The 27,091-nt window shown below is 31.1% G+C and overlaps 1 protein-coding gene across 2 annotated transcripts in view; it reads right to left on the reverse strand.

Annotated features, from left to right (window-relative positions):
* LOC126738989 (cadherin-related tumor suppressor) overlaps positions 1-27,091 on the reverse strand; it is a 452,924-nt gene that overhangs the window by 169,233 nt on the left and 256,600 nt on the right. For both annotated transcript variants that reach the window (XM_050444509.1, XM_050444511.1), the window contains exon 9: positions 4,878-5,186. In XM_050444509.1, coding sequence (XP_050300466.1) covers positions 4,878-5,186 — 309 coding nt within the window. The remainder of the gene's footprint in view (positions 1-4,877; positions 5,187-27,091) is intronic.

Here is a 27,091-nt window from a genome sequence, read left to right on the forward strand (position 1 = left end):
GAATAATTATTAACTTACCAGTAATTATTTATTATATTTTATCTTGTTTTATTATGTATCTCTAGACTTAATAAACGTATTATTTATTTATTATTTTAAGAAGTGTAATGGGATGGAAAACAAGGTTTTCGCCTAGATTCTACCTCAATGAAACCAATAAATAAATAAGTAATAATATGAAAATTGTATCCATTTCAAGTATTTTTTTTATCGCTGAAATTCTACAATAAAATGTACTGGCTTCACTTATTAAAACTATGTAAAACGTTCATCATATGCATAGTTTAAATGGATACGATTGACGTTTTATTAACAGGCTTACTGGCTTTCCAATATATACCATTTTTTCTCCATAACGAAAGCAATAATTTAAAAAAAGTACACACATTTCAAATTATTGGCTTTTTTGCTTAAATAATCTATGTCATATCTAAGCATAATATATTTTTAATTATTTTATAATGCTGTGTATTTATTTTTGTGACACATATATATTTTTAATAACACTGTGAAAAGCTTTGTTGAAATCAAATAATATGAGTGTACTTTACTTACTTAATAAAATATGTTAACCTAATGCATAACTTAAATGGATATGGTTGACATTTGCTTATTATTTTTCATTTTATTTATTTAAAATAATAGTTTAAGATAAATATTTTTATTAATATTTAACACGTTCTGGTTTGTTTCAAGCTTTTAGAGAAATATTTAAAGTAACTGTTTACTTTCTTGGAGGCTTTTGGTATCATTTCTTTTAAAAGATGAAAAATTGCGTGTCAAATATCTAGAATATAATTAAGGAAAAATCGTCAAATACCGTCAAAACCAGCATTTTTTCCAATGCTTATAAGCGCTGAACACTTACGTCAAATGCCTAAAATAATTTAAGCCTTATTTGCATGTATAAAGTGTTATTAACCAGTGTATTCCTTTAAAATCCCTGGAAGACAATATAAAATTATTTGGAATTTCGGCAAAAAAATTTTTAATGTCAAATAAATGGAATAAAATAAAAAATATACGCAAATATCTAGTAACTGTCATTTTTATTGTTAAGATATGAAAAATTACATTAAATAAACGTGGAGTAATAGGTATTAAAAATTGGGTCAAATGCCTAAAATCATTCAAAAATTTGTGATGTTTCTCTCAAATTTGGAAGTTGGCTGCCTTAAGGATATTTTAAATCTATTAGTTCCATGCTTAACTTTAATGGATCCGAGATCAATTTATATTAACTAAGTTTCCAGAAATTATAAATAAGGAGAAAATAAATTGCTTTCCAATGTATGTGAGACATCAAATAATCTGTAAAATGTCTGGAATAACATCGAAAACGAGGTGAAATATCTAGAATAAAATGAAAGATAATCTCAAGTGCCTCGAATAAAATAAAGCATTTTAATTGCAATAATTTGGATCGGAAAATAACTTCAAATAAATAAAATATGATTTTCAATACCCAAAAGATGAAAAACTATTCTTAACTTGCTTCAAATTCTTAAAATATATCTCAAATTCAATTATTATAATTCTATAATATTTCAAACAAAAAAGAGAAGGTTATACTGTCAAAAGCTTTACTGAAATCATAAAACGCGAATCTCTAAACTTATTATAATAAGTTATCAATATGCATAACTTAAGTACACATGATTTATGTTTTCTTATTTTTCAAAATATTTACTTATTAAAATTAATTAAAGCCGATTGTTTTAATTATAAATTTAGTCAAGACATTTCCACGTGTTTCTATGCTAGATGGTGATGGATACTTAAAGAAATTTTTAATTTATTCCAGTCATTTGCCGTAATTTCTTACATCTTTCAAACACTAAAAATAAATTTTCACGTTTCTAGAAATTTTTCATGTTTTTACATTTTTTTATTCAATTAAGCCTTTTGAGTTATTTTTTTCCAGGGATCATTCCTTAAGTTTTCTATGGTTTTATTAAAATAATTTTTCAAATTTTCCACCTCTAATCTTAATTTTAGGATGATATTTAATTATTTATTAATAAATTTTTGGAAAAACTAGGAAAATTATTTTTCCCTTTTATGTCTTTATAATTAAAAAAAAACAAACCTAAAAAAATCAAGTTTGTTGTTCAAATTTGGAAATTAATTATTTTTGAATATAAAGGGTGTCCCAATAAGAGCGCACGTTTTAATTGGTAAATAAAAGTAATAATTTATTTTAAACTGAGTGTTATTTATATTTTAATGTAAAGCTAATACACTGCAATTAAACGTGAAAAATAATATCTGGCAAATGGCCGCCTCGACTTTCGTGACAGACTCTTTCAGAGAAATTTTCAATTACATTTTCACATAATTGCGGCCCAATTTCGCTAATAATACGTCTAATTTCGTTTTTTAACTGTGGAATTGTTGTTGGGTTATTAGCGTATACGAGGGATTTTAAAAAACCCCAAAGAAAAAAGTCACAAGGCGTTAAATCACATGATCTTGCGGGCCAGTTCTGGTCTCCATTCCGTGAAATGACACGACTGGGAAACTTTCTTTGCAACAATTGAATTGCTTCACGTGTAGTGTGACATGTCGCACCATCCTGTTGGAACCACATACCGCCCGTATCCATACCATCCAATTGAGGCCATAAAAACTCAGTGAGCATATTATTACGATAGCGTTCGCTGTTCACGGTAACTGCATTTTCATCCTCGTCCTGTAAGAAGTACGGTCCAATTACTCCACCTGTCCAAAGTCTGCACCAAACAGTGACTCTTAATGGATGCATTTTCTTCTCATGAATGACTAGGATTTTCTTCGCCCCAAAATCGGCAATTTTGTTTATTAACAAAGCCATTAAGGTGAAAGTGTGCCTCATCGGTAAACAAAATTTTTTTCGAAAAATCGACATCCATTTGTTGTTTTTGCAATACTTAAGAAGAAAATGTACGGCACGTCGCATGGTCCACTGGCTTTAATTCTTGGGTCAATTGAATCTTATAGGCATATAAATGTTTTGTTAGAATTCGGTGGGTAGTGCTTTTCGAAATGTGCAACTGCTGTGCACGATGACGGATAGATGTTCCCGGATTCTCGTTAACACTTTTACGCACTGCGGCAATATTTTCAACAGAACGGTGACGCACTGGTGTTTTTACATCCACGACAGAACCCTTTTTTTCAAATTTATCAATTAGTCTTTGGACGGTCGTGTGATTTGGTGCATCGTGTCGACCAAAAATGCCCCACAATTTACGAACTGTTTCCGCAAAACATTCTCCATATTTGTAGTGTGTTTTAACAATAATAATTCATTGTTCGACCGTATATCGTTCCATGGCTACTAATCGCAAACTGTTTACATTATTCTTTTCAGTTTTTCTTTTGACATACTGCGATAAAAAAAGAATGCTGCGCAATTCAAAACGTGCGTTCCTATAGGGACAGCCTTTACAACTTCCAAATGTATGATATGATTTCCAAATGATTGATCTTAATATGCGTAACTTTAATAGGGGTGATCCCTGTTTTTATTGGATAATTTTCTTTGGCCTACCAGATTCTTATTTAATTTTCTAAAAATTGTTAAAAAGAAAGAAAAATATATTTATTTTTAATGCTAGCAAAAGAAGAAAAATATATTTAATGCCTGGAATAAAATTAAAAATTATAAAATGTAGTTTTCATTGTGTTTATTTTAAATATTCGGTCTTAAAATTTAAAATGATTTTAAAACTGTGAACAAAATATAAAACTATCCCTGGAAAATATATAACCATTTGTAAAACGTAAAAAAACTTTTGAAATATCTGGCAAATAATTTTTTTAATCTTTGTATAATAAAATAAAATATATCCTTAAAATCTATTGCCTGTAAGATACCAAAATTACGTCAAATACTTAGAATAAAATGAATAATTTCTTAAAAACTCTCTGCACTGCCTACAAAATTATGTTAAATTTTAGAAATAAAAGGGAAAAAATGTTTAAAGCCTTGACACTCATAAAACGTTAGTTGTAGTGCAATTATTTTGCATGCTTGGGAGGCAATAACAAAGGATACTAAAGACCAGGACTTAGGCATTAAAAATTAAGAATCAAATATCTGAAAAATAGCGTAAATCGATAATTTTTTACATGCATAACTTTAATGGACATGATTTAGTTTCTATTAATTAATTTTACTGAGGCCACCAGGAAACCTTCAGAAATGAGTGAAAATATTTTTTTGTGCCTCAAATAAAATGGTTGATTATTTTAATCCTTGAAATATACCAAAAACAAGGATTAGGATTTAGCAGTTGAATGCACAACTTTAATGAACACCATTTCATTCTTCTTCTCAGTTGCCTTAAGGTAGTGAGAAAAACGTTAAGTAAGAGGTACACTTGCCCCCATTTCGACCATATTAAGAAGTTTTTTGATTTAATATACGTTTGTCAAAAAGGAAATAAATATATAACAAACATTCTTTTACGCGAAAAGAACGAAAGCAAAAGAAAAATTAGCCCGGTCAGATCATGAGACGAGCGCACGTCCATCAGTAGCCGCTAAACTTTTTGAAAAGCCGTTTATTAAATACCGAAACGGGGTCCGACGATTACGCATCCCGAAAGGTATTTTTTTTCCGGTTTCCTTATCGATCGCACGTCACGTCCGTCATACGTCGTAACAACGTTTTGCTTCACTTGTCAATTATTTTGACGTGCTTATTGTTGTTTCACTTTATGGCGGCCTGTATCTCATTTTAAACCGTTCAGAACCCTCGCAGAAACAACCTTTTTATTTCAATTTATTGTTTACTGTAGCAGAATTTCAAAGTGTCAACCCTATCTGCTCCTGATTGCATATAATTTTTTACTTTTTTAATAATTTTAACTATTTTATGTTGAAATCCTTACCTCAACGGTTACGACGGTGTCAGTGGTCTGTATCCCATCACTGGCTCTAATTGTAAGCTTATATACGTCCTTGGTCTCCCTATCTAGACTGTCTGTAAGTTTTAGCACCCCACTCTTCTTATCCAGAGAGAATTTTCCATCGCCCCCTTGTAAAATGCTGTATTCCAGTTGCCCGATCGTATCCGGATCTTCGGCTTTTATCGTGGCGAATGGTTGTCCAGGACCGAGGTCCTCCGATACGGAGTAGTGAAGGGGGGCATCCTGGAACGCTGGGGGAGAATCGTTCTTGTCCAGGACCGTAATCTCGACCTGAAAAAAAATTGAAATAATTAATTTTTTGACGTGTTTCTAGACCAGTCTGAAGTGTGTTCTGAGGATGATAATGATATTGGTCGAAACGTTAATGTAAACAGAAATTAGACTTTCGACCACATCAAATGAAATCAAGTTTTTTCGTGAGGTTTGCAGAGGTGCTCTCCAGAAGTGATCCTATTTTACAAATAGACGAATTCTCGTTTAAATTACGAAAATTGCTTCAGAACATATTCTAAATATAAAATAAAAATGGAGAAGGAGAAGAAAAAGAAAGAGAGAAAAAAACAGAAGTGGGAGAGCAATAAGGAAGAACAACGAAAACTTTATTATTGATATTCATCATGCTTATATGAACACCTGGAACTGATGTTAAAGGAAAGTCAGCATGGATCAAGCTTTGAAGATTTATTTGTTGCGCAACATAGCGAAGAAACTCTTTTAGATAAATTGAGAGGAAATTGAGAATAAATCTCTTCCAATTGAAAATAATACAGGAATGAATTAGATCAGGAATCATTAAAATTAATAGCATGACTTTGGCATAAATCTAAAGATAAATTAGGTATAACAAGAAGGAGAAAAAGAAATTTATATTAATATTTAATAACCAACTACTGAGATTTGTGGTTCACGGAAAGGCCGCATGGATGGAATATTAGAAGCTTTATTTGTTACGCAACATATTACCATTACTGTTAGAAGAAAAAAATTAAAGGATAAGAAGAAGAAAAAGAAATGTATTGTTGTTATTTATTAATAACTATTGTGTACGTGGTTATGTTGCAGAGAGAGAAAAACTTATCAATAGATATTTTTTGCGCAATATATGGTAACAGACTTGATAATTTTGATCACCTGTATGTATATCCAATTTTAGCTGTTCTCTTACTAATTAACACGATGTATATAAGTTGTCCTAACTAAATTCTATAAAGAATTAAAAATAAATGATAGTGTTGGATGGCATTTTAGAGAAAGAGGAAGCGATAGAAAAAAAGAAAAAGGAAGAGGAAGAGAATCAAATCGGTAAAATAATGATGGCTATACATAGGATTAAAAAAAGTAAATGTAGACAAAGAAAAAACATATAAAAAAGGACAACAAATTTTGAGATATAATGTAGTCAATTTTACAGAACTAAGAAAAGAAGAATAGGAAAAAGAAAAGGAAAATGAAGGAGCAAAACGAAGAAAGGTAAACAACAAAAAGTCTATTATTGATGACAAGTTGAACAAGGAGACCATCAAACTTATTTCCACCTTAATCATATTTATTGGGTGTGATGGAAGAAGAAGAAGAACAGGAAGAAGACGAAGAAATTAATACTGAAATTCAACTGCCTGGAAGATGACCTTAATTAGTATAAAATCTAAATAAACAAACGAAAACCTTAAAATTTCTGAAAGGAAAAGTGGATTGTTGTTAGGACTGCCTGGACTTCCTAGATTACAATTTTTTTTTTAATTTGATTAAAGTATGTTTTATCTTAACCCTCGGATTCTTGCTTCTAATGTATTTTGAATAAAGAATTACAGTAGTATATTGCATCTTAAATCAGTAAAGTGATGACTCTTTTATAGAATTAAATAAAAAAGCGGAAGAAGAAGAACTAGAATTTGGAAAATAGTATGAGGAAAAAATTAAAAGAAACAAAATCAATTGAAAACCTACGACAATTTTACAGAATTAAGAAGAAAGAAGAGGAAAAATTAGGAGAAAAAAAGAAGAAGAAGAAGCAGAAAAATGAAAATATGGAGGAATTATTAAAAGGCTATGATTGATATTCGACATCAGGACTGATGATCTCAGGAAAGTCATAGTTACATTAGTTACGCAAATATTTAAGAAGAAGATCAAGATTATTAATAATATTTACCACCTTAAGACTAAGTATTGTAAGTGATGGTCTAGAGAAATATTGCATCGATTAGGAAGCTTAATTTCTTGCACAACGTATAAAAATAAAGTAAAGAATCTATTTTGTATAGGTGCTGAAAGAGATTCATTCAAATTAATATTTTGACTGTAGCACACTTCATAGACCAGGAATCACGAGAAGACGAGGCAATTAATATTGATATTCAATAACTAAATACCAACTTTTGGTCTACAGAAAGGCAGCATAGATGGGACATTACAAGCATGATTTGTTGCGCAACATATAGCAATATGAAAGTAAGAGATAAATTTAGACCGTAATTCAAAAAAGAAGAAAAAGGAGAAGAACGAAAATGTGGAAAAACAATAAAACGTCTATTGTTGATATTCAATTTCTTTATTTCAACTCCTAGGATTGATGATTCAACTAAAGTCAGCATGGATCGAGCGTTAGAAGTTTTATCAATTACGGAACATTAAATTTATATTAATATTTAAAAATAAGAAAAAGAAATATATTGGTGCTCTTTATTATTATTAACGACTGAATCGAAGTGGTTCTAATGTTGTATGTAGTTTAAGCTTGTATTTTTATTTGATGTGCAACATGCGGCAAAAGAGTATTAGATAATTAGACAGAAAAGGAAGAGAAAGAAGAGGATAGGGAAAAAATAATGACATTTTCACAGAATGAAGAAAAGAGAAAAAAAAGACAAATTGGTGAAGTATTAAAGACAATTTTATAGAATAAGGAAAAAAAAAGAGGAGGAACAAGAAGAAGATAGAGAAGAACGAAAAGGAGGGAGGACAACAAAAAGCCTAGTATTGATATTCAACATCTTAATACAAACTTCTGGGATCAAGAAAAGGTAGCATGGATGAAGAAGTGATGGAAATTTTGTAGAATTAGATGAAGAAGCAGAAGAAGAAGATGAAGTGCAAAAACAGGAAGAAGAGAATGAAAGAAAAAAGAAAAAAAAAAGAAGAACGAAAGGAGGGAAGACAACAAAAAACATATTATTGATATTCAACACCTTCATAGAAACTTATGAGATTAACGGTCCAAGAAAAGTCAGCATGAATCGGGCGTTAGAATCTTTAATAATAGCGCAACATATATCATAGATTAATTGAACACCTTAAATTAAAGTATTGAGTCCAGGGAAATACTGCATAGATTCAGCATAAAAACCTTTATTTATTTGAAAATAGAGTTAAGAATCTATTTTGGATATTTATGGCACAAGGAAAAACATCATGAAGAAATTACCAATAATATTCAATAACCAAATATCAACTACTGTGATTTATGGTTCATAAAAAGGCCTCATGAATGGGACATTAGTAGATTTATTTGTCGCGCAACAAGTGGCTCTAGAAACGAGCTAAGATGAGTAGTTACTACCGTAAGAACATACATTTGAACGTAAATATGTACTGCTAAAAGAAAAAAAATAAAAAGAAAAATGTGAATGAACAAAAAAGAAATATATATTCGTATTAGTCAAAATTTATTATGATTATTAAGACTATATCTTAAAATAAAGAAAAGAAAAGAGAAAAACAAACTCTTTATTAATATTTATCACCTTAATCCCAAGTAATGGTGGAGATGATTGGGCGTTAGAAGTTTTATTTGTTGCGCAACATATGGAAATAGAGTATAGAATCTGAAGTATTAGCCAAATACTAGAAAGAATTAAAAATAAATGACAGTAGTAGATGGTATTTTAAATCAGTAAATAAAAGATGGCAATTTTATAGAATTAGATGAACAAGAAGAAGAAGAAGAACAAGAAGATAAGGAAATATGAAGAAGAAAATTACGCCGATAAAAAAATAATGACGTTTTCACAGAATTAAGTAAAGAAAAATAGGAAGAACAAGGACAACAACAAAAAGTCTATTTTTGATATTCAACACTTTAATACCAACTCCTGGGAAAGATGGTCCAAAGATGGTCCGCATGAATCGGCCGTTAGAAGCTTTATTAGTAGCGCAATATATTTCTAAGATTGAGATGATATTATTTGAAGTGATGGTCTAAAGAAATATTGCATAGACTCGGTGTAAAAAGCTTAATTTGTTACGCAGCATATAGAAATAGAGTGAAAAATCTGTTTTGATGGATACTGAAAGATTTTCTTATAAATTAATAGACCAGAAATCACAAAAATAACAGGAAAAATAACATTATTATTTAATAACTAAATAGCAACTACTGAAACAGCAAGAACAACAACTTATAGTCCACGGAAAGACCGCATGAATAAGCCCTTTGTGTTGCGCAACATGTAAAAATAGACAATGGAGAGAGTCATCAATTACCATGGTACGGACAAACGTTGGAAGGTATATACTAAGAAATATATTGTTGACATTTATTAGCAACTATAGCACTTATGATCTACGGTTGTATGCATAGATTTGTAAGCTTTATCTTCTGCTGCAATAAAGGGAATGATGTGAATGTTATTTTACGTAATTTTTACTAATTAAAAAAATATAGCAATTGATGGAATACTAAATCATTGAAGGAGTATTGACAATTTCACTGAACTGAAAAAAAAACAAGTTTGCGAAATAATTATTAAATGACATTACAGGAACAAGAAAAGAAAAAAGAAGGAGAAAGTCAAATTGATGTATTGAAGACAATTTCACAGAATTAAAGAAAAAGGAAAAACAATATTGCTAATAAAGAAGAAAGATAAATATGTTTTTAATAATCAACTAATTGTCTAATGAAAGACCGCATAAATTCGTTGCTAAGTGAAGTTGTTATACTAACTAAATACCATATAGACTAAAAAACATGCTATCGGATGGCGCTTTAACACTAAATTATCGGCGAAGTAATGACGACAATTTCACAGAATTAATACCATTTAATCTATGTAATTAATAGTCAATCTGAGAACACTTTTTTCCCATCCTGTCTAGATAAAACGACTAACTGCGAGCATAAATATAGAAAGACTAGTAGCCTCCGTTCCTTTATCTTGAACACGGTGAGTTGCGTGACGGTCACCTTTTGACTTTTTACCGACGTTTCGACCGCTCAAACAAAACAACAGGAAAAAAAAAGTATAACATTTACTGGAATTTAAATATATAAACTGAATTAATTAGAAAATTACACTGCGGAGAAGAGATAACATCTCTGGACTGGTTATTAGAGTGCGCCTGGGTAATTTAAGGTTAACGGAGCTTAAATCGAGAGGATTAGAGAGCAGATGTTTTATAGTTGTTTGGGGGTCCTAATATAAGGGATATAAAAAATAACAACTGTAAAGTTGTTGTTTTTTATATCCCTATAAAATAGCAAATATGTTTGCAACAAACTATCGTATGATATTGGCCTAAGCCATAGAACCTCATTATTGATTTTTCCAGACAGTGAAGATTATTTTTGTTAGCTCATTTCTGGATTTGTAATAAAAATTAAGAAAAAAATGATTTAAATAATAATTAATACAACAAAGATTTAATACAACAAGAGTGATCCTGAGAAAAAAAAATTAATAAATTTTAAAAATTTATTTAAAAAATTCCTATATGCTTCGTGCAAAAATTACCAAAAAAAAATATTTGAAACCGACAAACATCACTCTTCTTATTGACACGCCGCACAATTTAAAGGCGATATTATCTTGTCCTAGGGGTCGATTACCGATACAAATTCCCTCGCCGACATCGACGTTTCGGGTAATTGGTCCTCATCAGATTTACATAAAATATGGCCGATTACGCGAATAGATAATTCGCGCGGGTAGGCATCGCCCCGTCATGCATGAACTTTCGGTATTCAAAAATTATGCGTAATTCACCCAAAAGCCGTTTCTTTTTTTTACATTTTGGTCCTCTGTTATGTTTTGGTCATATTTTAAATAATGTAGAACCGATCAGATAAAAGGATTATCTCTTTCGCAGGATGCCTTGGAGGCCAAGAATGTTTTGTTTTTTTTTTAAGTAAAAAAGTTGCCCCTTTTATGTTTTTTCTTAAAAGAGCTTTAGATATGGGGCTTGTTAGGTCTTAAACTCAACTTCGAGCTCACTTTATATATTTTTTATTTCAGCAAAATAATGCCAAAATCTATTACATACAGAGGTAAATAAATTAATCTTTGGCCACATAACACCGAATATGATGTACATTTTTTTATATTAGATTATAAGAATATATATACTACTATGGAAGAAGAAGAAACAATAATTATTATAGTATTTAGGTTACAGAGTTATATAGTTCCGCTAGTAGCGTTCACATTAATAAATTCTAAAGTAATGTATCAACACTTCTTAGGTGCCTCAAAATATTGTTACATTTTATAGAAATTGTATATAAATGAAGTAATAATGCTGTGTTTACCATGCAACGTTGCCAAGAACCAACTTCTCATTTTACAATACGTAATTCGAATAATTTATATGATGGTATATCTACCACGTTAAAGTTTCTATTACAGGTGTGCACTTACATACACACTAAACCGATTACGTTAAAATAAAAATCGGGACGGAGGGTGTGCACCGGGATGGCGGAATGCGATCCGGAGACTAATAGATGCCCGTTGCCTTCCACCGATAAAACGGAAAACGAGTTTCGCATTGAGATAGCAGCGACTGTACCGTATATTTGTCATTCTTCTACCTCTTTTGACAGTTTTGTCTTTATGATTTATTTTCGGGCTTTGCGCGAATTGATACCGGCCTCGAGTGCGCTTCGCTTGATTAATCGTGTTTCTTCGCACTTTTTTTTTTTTTAAAGAGATTTGTGCGGGAAAAATGCCACAAAGAACGTAAATGACCGATAAACGTCGAATAGATTTTTTTATTGTGTTTTTTCGTCCAGGCGATTGAAGACTTTTTTGGTCATTGGGCAACTTACTGTTATGGTTTTTAATTAATAAATGATACACCGATGCATGTCTAAAATCAACTTTATTCTTTAGGCTAATAAGATATTTACAGCCAAGTAGAAATTAGATGTATAGTCGCGGCACCTGAACTGAGATGCGCATATCATGACACTTACGACCCAATGATTTTTAGATTTTTTTTTGTATGTTTCGGAAGCGAATCCTCTTCAAGTCAAGTGTAGCCATTTTGAATTTTTATTTCTGTGAAAAATTATAACTTTCACACCTGGTTATTTATAAATCAAGAGTATACACCATGGGCAGCTCTGTCCAGAGTGCATTTCAAGACCCTTTAATCCTCACATTCTTTAATAAACGATTAAACTAAGACGATAAAATACTTTAACAAATAGGCCACATTAACTATTTAAAACACACATATTAGTAACCGTCAATAGACGAGGATTAGGATTGAAACTTCCTCCTTGTCACTGACTCCATCTAAATTTGCTATTGTTTCAAAGAATTCTTCGAATATAAATGAAGATCCTTAAACCAGTTAATAGCTGATATTCGTTATGGCTATGTCAATTTAAATGCATGGATATTAATGCGGGTATTGAGCTACTTATAAGCCAAGGTCAATGTGAGATAATGGGTCTAGACCACGTATGATTTATCGATATTTTAGGAATGACCAGAAAGTGTCCATCGATTTGAAGTTTGACAGGAATGTGTGGAGAGTGATTACGTCTGTCATCAAGAATACGTGTGTTACATCCTTTTCTAGTAAACGTATGATAATAATCGCGTTAATCTTTTACACTTTTAATAAATATGAAGCAGGCCAAAAACGGACAGAATATAAATAAAGGTCATTAACAGAGTGGCTACCGTACAGCAGGACAATCCGATTTATAGTTACACATCCTCAACCGGGAGACCGTAAAAGAGATGTCGTTGTTTCTTCGCGGTGTTAAATAAGAATGCAAATAAAAGAAAGGTGTAAAAATGGCTAGTTTATCTTCTTCTTCTTCTCCTAGTTGAGACCGACCGATGGTCGCCTTAATTACCAGTACAAAATAAATAAAACTTAATAGACTGTGCCGCGGAAACAACTAAATCTATTATTGTTTTATTTTTGCGGTATCCCGTTTGTGGTTTTTTGGTTGAATTTTTTTATTTGGTATGTTTTGATGGGTTTATTATTAAAATGAATACAATAGTATTTAAATTTACGTGGTCATTGTGATTTCTTGTTCACCAGATCACGCATTTTACTTTCTTGTTAGATTATATAGTTGCTGTGACACACTACTGGTAAACAGATTTAAAACTTAATTTCGTCGTATAAAAAAACAAAATGTGTGAAAGGATGAAGTGCATGAAGGTGCTTCCGAAGTTTAAAATGATTTTAAACGCCTGAAGTAAAATAAAAAACCTATCCAAAAGCTTGGAATAGTTATACAAAAAATAGATTTTTTTAGAACTTAATTATTCAGGAACAATTTTAAAATGAGAAATGCTTATAATAAAATAAACAAATTACTTCAATATTCTTAAGGAAAAAAAACATGATTTAAATTTAGTCAGAAAATTTACTTTTGGAATAGCATGGAAAACATTTAAATGACTTCAAATTTCTGGAATAAAATAGGAAATAGTAGAAATAATAAATTTGGAATATATAAAAATGTCCTCAAGTTACTGGGTGGCTTAGTTTAAATATATTTCTGGCCTATCACCTTAATTGAAGAAACCCTTATGTCTTAAACAGGACTTGACCAAGCTCAAAAAAAGGTATCACACCATATGACGTTTCAATAGATTTGGAGCAAAAGTATCAGTGCATATTCCACAAGAGAAACGTCTTAAAACGTTTGAGAGGGATGCCAAAACTATATTTGGGATACAGTGAATATGTAAAAAAATATGGAATTAATATACCATCAATTTAAGATATTATGTTTTTACCAGAGAGAATCATAGAGTTAATAGGAGAAATAAAGAAAAATAAAAAATATGATAGATACAGATGATATAAAACTTGAAATAAGAAGTTTTCTAGATATGACAGAAAATACCAGTGAACTTAGAAAGACTTTCAATGTTATAAGTGCGTGGTCCTAAAATAAATTAATGAATGTATCAGTTCTACGCTATGTTTGCTTAATAAATAAAATTTTATTTATCAAAAATAAATTGTCTATTAATGGCGCGTTTGTTTATTTTAATCCCCTTCTCAAATAATATATGAGCGGTCACTGGTTGTACCCCTCGAAAATGCGTCGTGCATCGACTAAATTAAATTCGTTACAGTTATAAAGTTCATTTATACAAAATAAATATGGGTCTTAATCAACATCCAACATAAGATTAATAACTTTTAATAAAACCCGCTTATTGAATTTTTAATTGAGCACGGTTTTTTTTTAACTCCTTGATTACTTGCTCGTTTTAAGTACGTACATATATAGGGCGTCTCTAAAATTAAGAAAAAACACGAGCATTTTTAAGTCGAATCCAGTATCTGAAATCCAATATCAAGAAAATGATTGCAAAGGATTAATATGTAAACGCACCTAAAATGAATCCCCTGTATGATTACGTAAAGTCAATCAATCATAATTACTATTTTGCAAAAGGTGCTACAAACAAAAGAAATATAAGTGGATTGGTAATAGCAAAGTAATAGACTAAGTAATACAATAAGACCAGACAATTACAAAAACACTAGTAAAATAATTGAAATCGAGTATAAATAAAACCTTAAAAACTATCTAAGAAAACAAAAAATTAAAAATACTACGAACGGACTTAACATAAAAATTTAAAACAATATGAAATATGTACAAACCTACAAGAAAATCAACAATTAAAAATTACTCTCGATAAATTCCCTCAAAAGCCTCTTAAACTGGTTTAAGTTATCACAGCACTTAACAATTACAGGTAACTTATTAAAATTTAGAATTCCTTTATATAAAACTGAATTTGTTTTGAACTGTTACATAAAACTAAGTTTGCACTGTAATACACCTTTCTCATTTTAAATCAAATTAACAAGTTAAAATACTCAATCTGTATATGAGGATAGTGTCTAAGGGATCCCCTATACCAAAGGTATTTGGAATTTCTTGTTGAATTATAGGAATTCGTGTTTTTTCCTAAATTGTTTTTTTGTTTTATTTTATTTTAAATATTATTATTAAATTTTTAATAATATAAATTTTAAATATTATTATTAATTTTTTACAGAAAAAATTACTAAACAGATTCAGTGACTAAACTGGTGTTCCGTATGTATACGAAATGTTCGAACGTATTTTTGTATGCAAGACTTTAGTTTTAGAAGATTTAAAGGTGACTAAGTCATTTGATACATTTCTATGTAGTTCTTCAATATCTGGATTAATCCAAGTAAAGCTCGTATCATCTGCAAGGAGATTCTATCGCTGATGTCAAGACTAACCATGCCATTTATAAAGAGTAGGAGCAAAATAGATTCTAGAACTAAACCTTGAGATATCCCACAAAACTATTTAAAAGATGTTCTTTTAAACCCATAGCGCAGCAACTGTAGTTTACAAAAGAAAGAAAAAAAAAAGAAACTAATGAAAATTTTAGTTAAGAAACTATGATTTGCACAATCGAAAGCTTTAGAGAAATCGTAAATAATTATTGCTGTCGAGTGATCCTTTAATAATTTTAAACATTTTTTTAAGACTAATAAGATCCTTGGACTAGTCTACAGGTCAATAATTGCAAAATTTTGACCAGTAGAACTCGAAATAATGGCGTGTCAACAAGATACAAATTATTTACTTTCTTACAGACAGTCCTCGAGTAAAAATTTACATTTCTTGACTGTTAGTCCATGTATTTTAGTGATTTTTTGAACAAATACTAAAAAAGCCTTTGGAGTAGTCTACAAATGAATAAATGCAAAATTTTGACTACAAGAATTTGAGATATTGGTGTGTCAACAAAAGATACATTATTTTATTTCTCACAGGCACTCCTGAAACAAAAATTCCAATTTCTTAACAGTTAGTCAATGGATTTTACTAATTTTTTTAAAAAAGATCTTTGGAAGAGTCCACAAATGAGTAATTGCAAAATTTTGGCCACTAAAACTCAAGATATTGGCATGCGAACAAGAAACAAATTATTTTTTTTCTTACAGGTTTTCATGGAATAAAAAATTAAAATTCTTGACTTTTACTGAATGAATTTTTGTGATTTTGTCAAAAAAGACTAAAAAAGTCCATAAATCAATAATTGCAAAATTTTAACTACTAAAACTCAAAATATTAGCGTGCCATTAAGAGATAATTTATTTTCTTTTTTAGAGGCAATCAGGGCATAAAAATCCCATTTTCTTGATCTCTAATCGATAGATTTTAGTCATTTATTCGGCACTTTCATGTTTTTGTAATCAGCATAAAATTCTCTGTCTACCGCCAAACTATTTGAGGTCGTAATTGCATTTTCAAACTTTTTTCACAAAATCAACTGCCAGTTTTAGAGAATAAAAATAAGCGGCGAAGGTGCTGGACAAGCAATAGTCCAAGACCCTATGTAACTTTAAATTTTTCGTGAAAAAATGTTTAAAATCGCTTTTGTAGATAGCGAGATATAAGGGTTTAAAGTTTCGAATATCATGTTGAGGCGCTAGGCGAGGGAATTTTGAAATGCTCATAACTTTATTAAGAAGAAAGATATGAAGATGGTTCTTTCGGTGTTCTTTCGGTATAAGTGTCAAAAATATAAATTTGTTAACAGATTTAACAAATTAGGGGAGCATAGTGCACTAAAAGTGAACAATTTTAAAAGTCTTCAGAGTACTCTATAAATCAATTGTTGCTAAATTTGGACCACTAGAGCCCAAGATATTGATGTAACAATAGGAGAAAAAATATTTTGTCTTTTACAAGCACACATGGAAAAAAGGTAAATTTTCTCGACTTTTAGTTATTTCTTTAGAAAAGACTAAAAAACTCTTAGAATCGTCTATAAATCAATTATTGTAAATTTATAATTATTAGAACTCAAGATATTGACATACCAATAAAAGATAAACTATTTTATTTTTTACAAGCACTCCTAGAATAAAAATTTAATTTTCTTGCATTTCATTGAATAGGTTTTAGTGGTTTCTTTAAAAAAGTCTAAAACAGTCTTTAGAGTAGTTCACAAATCAATAATTTCAAAATGTTGTTTACCAGAATTTGAGATATTATTCTGCCAATAAGAGAGAAGTTATTTTATTTTCTACTCCTAGAATAAAAAATTTAATTTCTTGCCTTTTAATGAATGGATTTTGGTCGTTTTTTCAGAAAAGGCTGAAATGATCTGCACAGTATTCCAGAAATGAATAATTGCAAAAATTTGACAACTAGAATTCAAGATATTGTTGTGTCAACAGGAGATGAAATACTTTATTTCTTACAGGCACTCCTGGACTAAACATTTAATTTTCTGAACTTTTAGTGCATGGATTTAGTGTTTAGTAAAGCGAACGTTTTTAGCAACATTTACAAGATAATTGTAAAGGAATTCAGATGAAATAGACATTGAGCCAGAGGAAGAAGCTTTATTTCTTAGGTCATATCTTCCTACCGACACTATCTGCTTGGGTTAAAAGCACTTAGGGTAAGAAGGACTAATTAAAAAAACATTCACCTTTGCACAAACTCTTTAAACCTTTTATGTACTATGAAACCAGTAAAACTCTGAAATAAATCAAGAGTAGCAGCTCTAACTTCAAGGACGTCTAACGCCCTTATCAAATCTACAAAAACACATTTCAATCAAAGCATGATAGATTATTCTGAAGTACAAACTGAAAAGTATTTTTGAATCCAGTTAGCGTCTCCTTCCGATAATTCCATTTCTACTCTTTCAAGACTTGGAAAAACTGTTACCTATTTCTTTGTATTTTATTCACATTTTCTTGGGCCTTCCTGTATATAATAAAATTTCTAAAATATATTAAGCAGACTTTTTTTTATATGAAAGTGAGCATCTAGGGCCCGATCCCCGTTTAATTTACTCAGGTAGTCTTCTCGGCGGACTTGTTTAAAAATCAAATCCGGACGATTTAAAGATTTTTTTTTCAACTTCAACGGCGGGGTGTCTGAATTTGGACGCACCTTAACATGGGTCGGCAGAATTAATGGTTGGGCCGTTTGAAAAATGTTTGAAAGTCTACAGGGTGTCTTCGAACAAAATAATTAAAATTTTTTTTTTACAGGTGAGAAGGGAAATATCAAAAATTTGTTTAAAAAAAAACTGTTTGGTCCATAAAAAGTAGTTTGTCTTTTTTTTATTTTAAATGTAAGCAGTTTACAGCTTTTCTTAACTATGTGAACCCTATGGAATATTTTCTGCAACATCTTATTTTGTTTGGAAGTTAGTTTGCGCCAGCATTTTTTTATTTAATTAATACAGCAAACTGAGTTTTATTTTTCACCACTTTGGATGTTGCCTCTATATGGTGCTGTTGGGTAGTGAGACACTTTTCTAGTACGATAAATATAAAAGTAATAAAATCTATTTTAGCCGAATTTTCAAATTTTTAAGATATATACGAGAAAGCAAAGTGAGAAGCCAAGAAGGATCAAATGAATAAATTCATATACAAATTTATGGATAAAATGGAAGAGCAACTTACAGTCCGTCCGAAATTACCAGTGAAAAAAGGCAACCGTTGTTGGGATTGAACTCTCATAGCATCTCACACAGTATAAAACCTCTAATACAGATCAGTTTTAATTGCCTGATATTAAAAAAAAACACGATTTACGATTATAAGGTCTATATATTTATATATGATTATATATATTTATATTCAAATTAATTCCAATAATTTTTGGGAATTCTAGGCAGTTGAGGTAATTCCAGGACCTGGGTTCAATTGCCTGGAATTCGTGAACTGTGATTGTATTTTATTTGTAATTCCAGGCAGTCAAACATCTCAGTCTCAATTGGTCGTGATTTTTAATTTTGTCTCGTAATTTAATCTTAGTCTCAATTACCTAGATTAAAAATAAAATGATTTACGATTATATATATATAGTCCCTATAATTCGGAGATATTTTTGGGAAGTCCAGGTAATTGAGGTAATTCCTGGATATAAGTTCAACTGCGTGGAATTCTTGATTCATAGTTTTATTTTATTTGTAATGCCAGGCAGTTGGGTCTGTCTGTCAGTTTTAATTGCCTGGAATTGAAAAAAAAATTGTTTATATTTATATAATCCCTATAATTCTAGGATATTTTTGGGAATTCCAGGCATTTTGAGATTCCACTACCTAGAATTGTTGATTTATGATTTAATTTTATTTGTAATTCTAGGCAGTTGAGGTCACGCAGATGTGTCAATTTCCTGGAAATGAAAACGTATTATTTTCAACTATATATTTCCAGGAAATTTTGAGGAATTCTAGGCACTTAATAGCAATTTCTGACCGTAGGTTCAACTTTCCAAAATTCTTAAAACGTGAGTTTATTTTCTCCTTAATTCCAGGCAATTGGATCAGTGTATTCGCTTAATTTCAATTGCGTGGAATTAAAAAAAGGGTTTACATGTTTTTCTTTCTATAATTCCGGGATATTTTTGGGAATACATTTATTACAAACATTTAAAGTAATTCCTGAACATATGTTCAATTTCATGAAATTGTTAATCCATCATTTTATTTTATTTGTAATTCCAGGCAGTTGGGTCTGTTAGTCTCAATTGCCTGGAATTGAAAAAAATTGTTTACAATATTAGATAATCCCTGTAATTCTAGGATATTGTTCGGAATTTCAGGCATTTGAGGTAATTCATAGACTTAGGTTTAACTGTCTGGAATTTTAGATTTATAATTTTTATATTTTTTTATATTTTTTATAATTTTTTTTATCAGTAATTCCAGGCAGTTGAGGCAGACAAACAGCTCAGTCTCAATTGCCTCGGATTGGGAAAAATTATTTACGACCATATAGTTACTATATTTCCAGAACATTTTTAAGAATTACCGGCAGTTGAGGTAATTCTTGATCGTGGGTTCGACTGTCTGGAATTCCTGCTCCATGATTTTATTTCATTTGTAATTCCAGGCAGTTGAGACAGACAAACAGATTAGTTTTAATTGCCTGAAATCGAACAAAAATACACAATTTACGACTATAAAGTTCCTATAATTCCAATAATTTTAGGGAATTAGGAGGCAGAAGGTAGTTAAGGTCATTCCAGACCTAGGTTCAATTGCCCGGCATTTTTGATCTACGATTTTAATGTAATTCCAGGCAGTCAAACATCTCAGTCTCAATTGCGTAGAATAAAAATAAAATGATTTACGATTATATATATATAGTCTCTATAATTCGGAGATATTTTTGGAAAGTCCAAGTAATCGAAGTAGTTCCTGGACATAAGTTCAACTGCGTGGAATTCTTGATTCATAGTTTTATTTTATTTGTAATTCCAGGCAGTTGGGTCTGTCTGTCAGTCTAATTGCCTATAATTGAAAAAAAAATGTTTACATTTATATAATCCCTGTAATTCTAAGATATTTTTGGGAATTCCAGGCATTTTGAGATAAATCCTGGACGTAGATTCCACTACCTGGTATTCTTGATTTATGCTTTAATTTTATTTGTAATTCTAGGCAGTTGAGGTCACGCAGCTGTGTCAATTTCCTGGAAATGAAAACATATTATTTTCAACTATATATTTCCAGGAAATTTTGAGTAATTCCAGGCACTTGTAGTAATTCCTGACCATAGGTTCAACTTTTCAAAATTCTTAATCCATGAGTCGATTTTCTTTATAATTCCAGGCAATTGGATCAGTGTAATCGCTTAATTTCAATTGCGTGGAATTAAAAAAAGGGTTTACATGTTTTAGTCTCTATAATTTCGGGATATTTTTGGGAATTACAAACATTTAAGGTAATTCCTGAACATATGTTCAATTTCATGAAATTGTTAATCCATCATTTTATTTTATTTGTAATTCCAGGCAGTTGGGTCTGTTAGTCTCAATTGCCTGGAATTGAAAAAAATTGTTTAAAATATTAGATAATCCCTGTAATTCTAGGATATTTTTCGGAATTTCAGGCATTTGAGGTAATTCATAGACTTAGGTTTAACTGTCTGGAATTTTAGATTTATAATTTTTTTTTATCAGTAATTCCAGGCAGTTGAGGCAGACAAACAGCTCAGTCTCAATTGCCTCGGATTGGGAAAAAATTATTTACGACCATATAGTTACTATATTTCCAGAATATTTTTGAGAATTACAGGCAGTTGAGATAATTCTTGATCGTGGGTTCGACTGCCTGGAATTCCTGCTCCATGATTTTATTTCATTTGTAATTCCAGGCAGTTGAGACAGACAAACAGATCAGTTTTAATTGCCTGATATCGAATAAAAATACACAATTTACGACTATAAAGTCCCTATAATTCCAATAATTTTAGGTAATTAGGAAGCAGAAGGTAGTTAAGGTCATTCCAAACCTAGGTTCAATTGCCCGGAATTTTTGATTTATGATTTCAATGTAATTCCAGGCAGTAAAACATCTCAGCCTCAATTGCGTAGAATAAAAATAAAATGATTTACGATTATATATATATATAGTCTCTATAATTCGGAGATATTTTTGGGAAGTCCCGGTAATTGGGATAATTCCTGGATATAAGTTCAACTGCGGGGAATTCACGATTCCTAGTTTTATTTTATTTGTAATTCCAGGCAGTTGGGTCTCTCTGTCAGTCTTAATGGCCTGGAATTGAAAAAAAAAATGTTTACATTTATATAATCTCTGTAATTCTAGGATATTTTTGGGAATTCCAGTGATTTTGAGATAAATCCTGGACGTAGATTCCACTACCTGGTATTCTTGATTTATGCTTTAATTTTATTTGTAATTCTAGGCAGTTGAGGTCACGCAGCTGTGTCAATTTCCTGGAAATGAAAACATATTATTTTCAACTATATATTTCCAGGAAATTTTGAGTAATTCCAGGCACTTGTAGTAATTCCTGATCGTAGGTTCAACTTTCCAAAATTCTTAATCTATGAGTTTATTTTCTTTATAATTCCAGGCAATTAGATCAGTGTAATAACTTAATTTCAATTGCGTGGAATTAAAAAAAGGGTTTACATGTTTTAGTCTCTATAATTTCCAGATATTTTTGGGAATTACAAACATTTAAGGTAATTCGTGAACATATGTTTAATTTCATGAAATTGTTGATCCATCATTTTATTTTATTTGTAATTCCAGGCAGTTGGGTCTGTTAGTCTCAATTGCCTGGAATTGAAAAAAAATTGTTTACAATTTTTAGATAATCCCTGTAATTCTAGGACATTTTTCGGAATTCCAGGCATTTGAGGTAATTTATGGACGTAGGTTTCAACTATCTGGAATTTTTGATTCATAATTTTTTTTTATCAGTAATTCCGGGCAGTTGAGGAAGACAAACAGCTCAGTCTCAATTGCCTCGGATTGGGAAAAATTATTTACGACCATATAGTTACTATATTTCCAGAACATTTTTAAGAATTACAGGCAGTTGAGGTAATTCTTGATCGTGGGTTCGACTGCCTGGAATTCCTGCTCCATGATTTTATTTCATTTGTAATTCCAGGCAGTTGAGACAGACAAACAGCTCAGCCTCACTTGCCTCGGATTGGGAAAAATTATTTACGACCATATAGTTCCTATAATTCCAGAATATTTTTGAGAATTAGAGGCAGTTGAGTTAATTCTTGATCGTGGGTTCGACTGCCTGGAATTCCTGCTCTACAATTTTATTTCATTTGTAATTCCAGGCAGTTGAGACAGACAAACAGATCAGTTTTCATTGCCTGATATCGAATAAAAATACATAATATACGACTATATATAAGTCCCTATAATTCCAATAATTTTAGGGAATTAGGAGGCGGGAGGTAGTTGAGGTTATACCAGACCTAGGTTCAATTGCCCGGAATTTTTGATCTATGATTTCAATGTAATTCCAGGCAGTCAAACATCTCAGTCTCAATTGCATAGAATAAAATTAAAATGATTTACGATTATATATATATAGTCCCTATAATTCGGAGATATTTTTGGGAAGTCCAGGTAATTGAGGTAATTCCTGGATATAAGTTCAGTTGCGGGGAATTCACGATTCCTAGTTTTATTTTATTTGTAATTCCAGGCAGTTGGGTCTGTCTGTCAGTCTTAATTGCCTGGAATTTAAAAAAAATGTTTACATTTATATAATCCTTGTAATTCTAGGATATTTTTGGGAATTCCAGGCATTTTGAGATAAATCCTGGACGTAGATTCCACTATCTGGAATTCTTGATTTATGCTATAATTTTTTTTGTAATTCTAGGCAGTTGAGGTCACGCAGCTGTGTCAATTTTCTGGAAATGAAAACATATTATTTTCAACTATATATTTCCAGGAAATTTTGAGGAATTCCAGGCACTTATAGTATTTCTGACCGTAGGTTCAACTTTCTAAAATTCTTGATCCACGAGTTTATTTTCTTATAATTCCAGGCAATTGGATCATCCTATGTCTAATTTGATCCATCTTATCGTAAACTAGCATAGTATACTATTATAATATATCCGTAATCTTATATTTGTACTTAAAAAACATTCTATTAAAATTCTAGAAATAAGTAGAAGAATCTTATTCGAAAAAGAAAAGAAGAAAGAAAAAAAGAATCTTCTTACCTGATTCGATGTTAAGGTTGATTTTATTGTTGCGATTTGTGTACGCTAAATAATCAATAATTGATTAGAAAAAGTAAATGATTGAAAGTGAGTAAAAGTTTAGTCTTCAAATGTGCTAATTTATTGACCCCATGGAAAATCCGTAACAATAAGCAATGTTAATGTGGCAGCAAAAGTTTTTTGAATTTGAATTTGAATAAGAGGATTGGAAGAAAACCGGAACTTTTTTCCCACATTAAAACCGTATTATTATATTAAAGAACGTCCTCAGGGCCGTATCTAGTCATACAACAGCCCCCCGGTCGCATTCTATCCGGATGTTTCGGCGTTCGTCCGTCCACTTTTTCTGACCATTTCGAAATATTCGAGTGACCGTTTAGCGGTCAAAAAGAATGCAGTTGGAGAGCCGCGGCTCTTTTGCGCGCCCTCTTTTTCGATTAATTCAAAGAATACTAATGAGACCGGGGTATTAACTAAGCGAACGAATGTTCTCGTCACTCGTCGTTTCCTTTCCTTACCGGTAGAAGAGGAATCAGAGACGAAGAACAAGCGACAACTTCTTGTTTGGACTTTCGGGGAAAATTTTCGGTGTTACGGTAATGAGCTGACAAACGGTCAGTGGTGGTCATTTTCGTTTTTAACAAAAGATTTCACAGGATTTGAAATTTTATGGCTAGTTGCCCATTATGTGGTAAAGTAGCCATAACTGATACCGAAGTTGTAAATAGGTTTTATTGACCAGTTTGATGGTGGTGTTATATAAAATACTATCATATGCTAATAGCGTTTTGGTCAATAAAATAATGCTTGTAACTCTCATGTTTGGGAAATAAGGAATTTCTTATAAAAATTTTAGTCTCGTCCAAGTTTAGCAGACAATGACCCTCTTTTAACTTTCAAAGTGGCCACATATTAGTTAGTTTTAATACAATTATTAAGAGAATTAAGAGACTTTTAAAATCTACAATAATATAATACAAGTACCTTATCCCTATCATTAGTAAAAGATGCTGCTAGATGGCCTCGAAAGTGATAATTAAAAAAAAAATGCATCCTAGTACAATTATTTAAAAAATACTAAACAAAAATGTCTTATAAATATAGTATCATCTTATGAGGTATCTTATGCCTAGTAAGAGGCTACGCATTATTAAAAAAACCTTCAAGGCAACTTTTATACCTTTACACTTTATACATTTAAAATAAAAGAGCTACTTCAAAGTAGCCATAATAAGTACAAATGTATAAGAAAAGATTAAGAACTTCCTTTAAAAATAATGTGCTAAAAACTTATTATAAGTGACTTAATGCCACGCATCACTAAAATCTCCTTAAAGGTAGCTTTAATTTCTATAAAAAAGTGATTAGCCTTTTTCCAGGCACAAGTTGGTTTTAGCACAAGTACTTTACTTCACGACTATAGTCCACTAATACAAGAATCCATATATCAAACTTTTCATTCTTATACATAATGAAAAGCCAATTATTCTACGTCTTAATTCATCACCTGGTCTCTACTTTACAAGGGTTTAGCTTGCAACTAAAAAGAAAACATAAGATCAGGGATTTCATAAATATCACATAGTAACTCCATAAGAAACTGGCTTTTTGAAGAAATATTATTAAAACAGTTAACTCGAGTTTAGTATAATTGATAAGGTGCCATGTTCCATATACCTTTAAACGTGACAGCTGGTGCAGAATTCTGAAGGTAAGTCCCATCTTCTAACCCTGTCTATCCATTCTTGAACCTCCTTGTTCTTATTTATTATTTCACAAACTCAATAAGCTATCTATATCAAGCAATTCCATAAAGTTACTGATTTACGAGCCTATTGACCTAAGTTTTTGCTCTCTACCTATTCTGGAACCTCCATCTCCTTATTTAACATTTTAGAAACTTAATAAGTTGTTCTGTGTTGAGTTCTATCCAAACTGCATAGTCCAATACTTTTACTTATTAATTATTTACTGTTTTTTTCCTTATTATCCATTCTGAAACCATTTAATCTTTATTAAACATTTTAGAGCGTCAATAAACCACCTCTCCCCAACAATTTCATAAAGCTACTAGCTTACTTGCCTGTTGATTTCTAATTGAACTAAGCTATTCAGTACAAAAAAATCCTTACAATATTTACAGGTCTTTGCTTCTCATTTATTTTGAAATCTCTTTATCCTTATTTAACATTTTGGAGCCTCAATAAGCCATCATTATCCAGCAATTCCCTGAATCTACTATGCAGAAATCGTCACAATTCGTACAGGTTTTTGCTTACTATCCATTATGGAACATCCTTGTCCTTATTTACCATTTTAGATCGTCAATAAGCCATCTCTATCCAGCAACACCATAAAGTCACTGACTTAGTCGCCTGTTAATTTCTAACTAACATTCACACTCCAATACAAAAGAATTTGCACAATATTAATATGTTTTTGCTCTTTACCCATTCTAGAACCTCCTTATCTTTATTTAATATATTAGAGCATCAATAAGCCATTTCTTTCCAACAATTCCATTAACCTACTGACTTTTTTTCCTATTGATTTCTAACTAAATTGCACAGTCCAATTCAAATTCACAATTATTGCAATCTTTTCCAAATCAATTTAAGAAGAAGATGAAAAGAGTGCTAACCAGTATCTGACACTGATGAAGTTGTTGAAGTTGTGAATGAAGTGGAAAGCTGCTCTCTTTACAGTTCTCTTGTATGTCATGCAAGAGTAGTTAAAGCTATCAAATGACGTCATAAACATATTTTGGTCATATGATAAAATACCTGAGCAAATATAAGATCTTAGTATAGATGCAAAAATTCTTGGCGTATTTCAAGCGTAGTCTATGAAGAAGTGCATCGGGGTTAAAGAATTTAAGACAATGATATAAGAAATTTATAGCCTAACTTTTTCGAGCAGCTATCAATGAAGCAACAGTTGTCAACATACTAGCAAACATGACGGCCAAGGATCGTTGAATCGTCATTGTATCCGAGAAAGATGATTACAAGTTACTCACCTACTTGCCTGTTAATTTCTAATTAAACTGAACAGGGCAATACTAAAGAATCTTTACAGTATTCACAGGTTTTTGCTTACTATCACCATCCGCTTTCTCAATCAACTGGTGAAACTGGTGCACAGCTTCCTTTCTGGGTGCTTCTTTGAGTTCAGGGCTGATAGGGTACCAGTCTACTATTTGTTTGTAAGATCCGGAGTTCACCAATACCTCCGACATTCCAATTTCCGGCCGAATAACATTCTTTATTCATACAGATGTCATGGTCTTTATAGCCACAGGTCACAAGAGGAACGTTCGGATCCGCCTTCAACTACATCTGAATAAACTGCTATTTTATATGGACCACTGGGGACTGGCAAAAACACAAGTAATATTCTTCTTCAGAAACAGAAGAGCACCCAG

Source organism: Anthonomus grandis, chromosome 7, assembly GCF_022605725.1.
Source record: "Anthonomus grandis grandis chromosome 7, icAntGran1.3, whole genome shotgun sequence".
Taxonomy (NCBI): domain Eukaryota; kingdom Metazoa; phylum Arthropoda; class Insecta; order Coleoptera; family Curculionidae; genus Anthonomus; species Anthonomus grandis.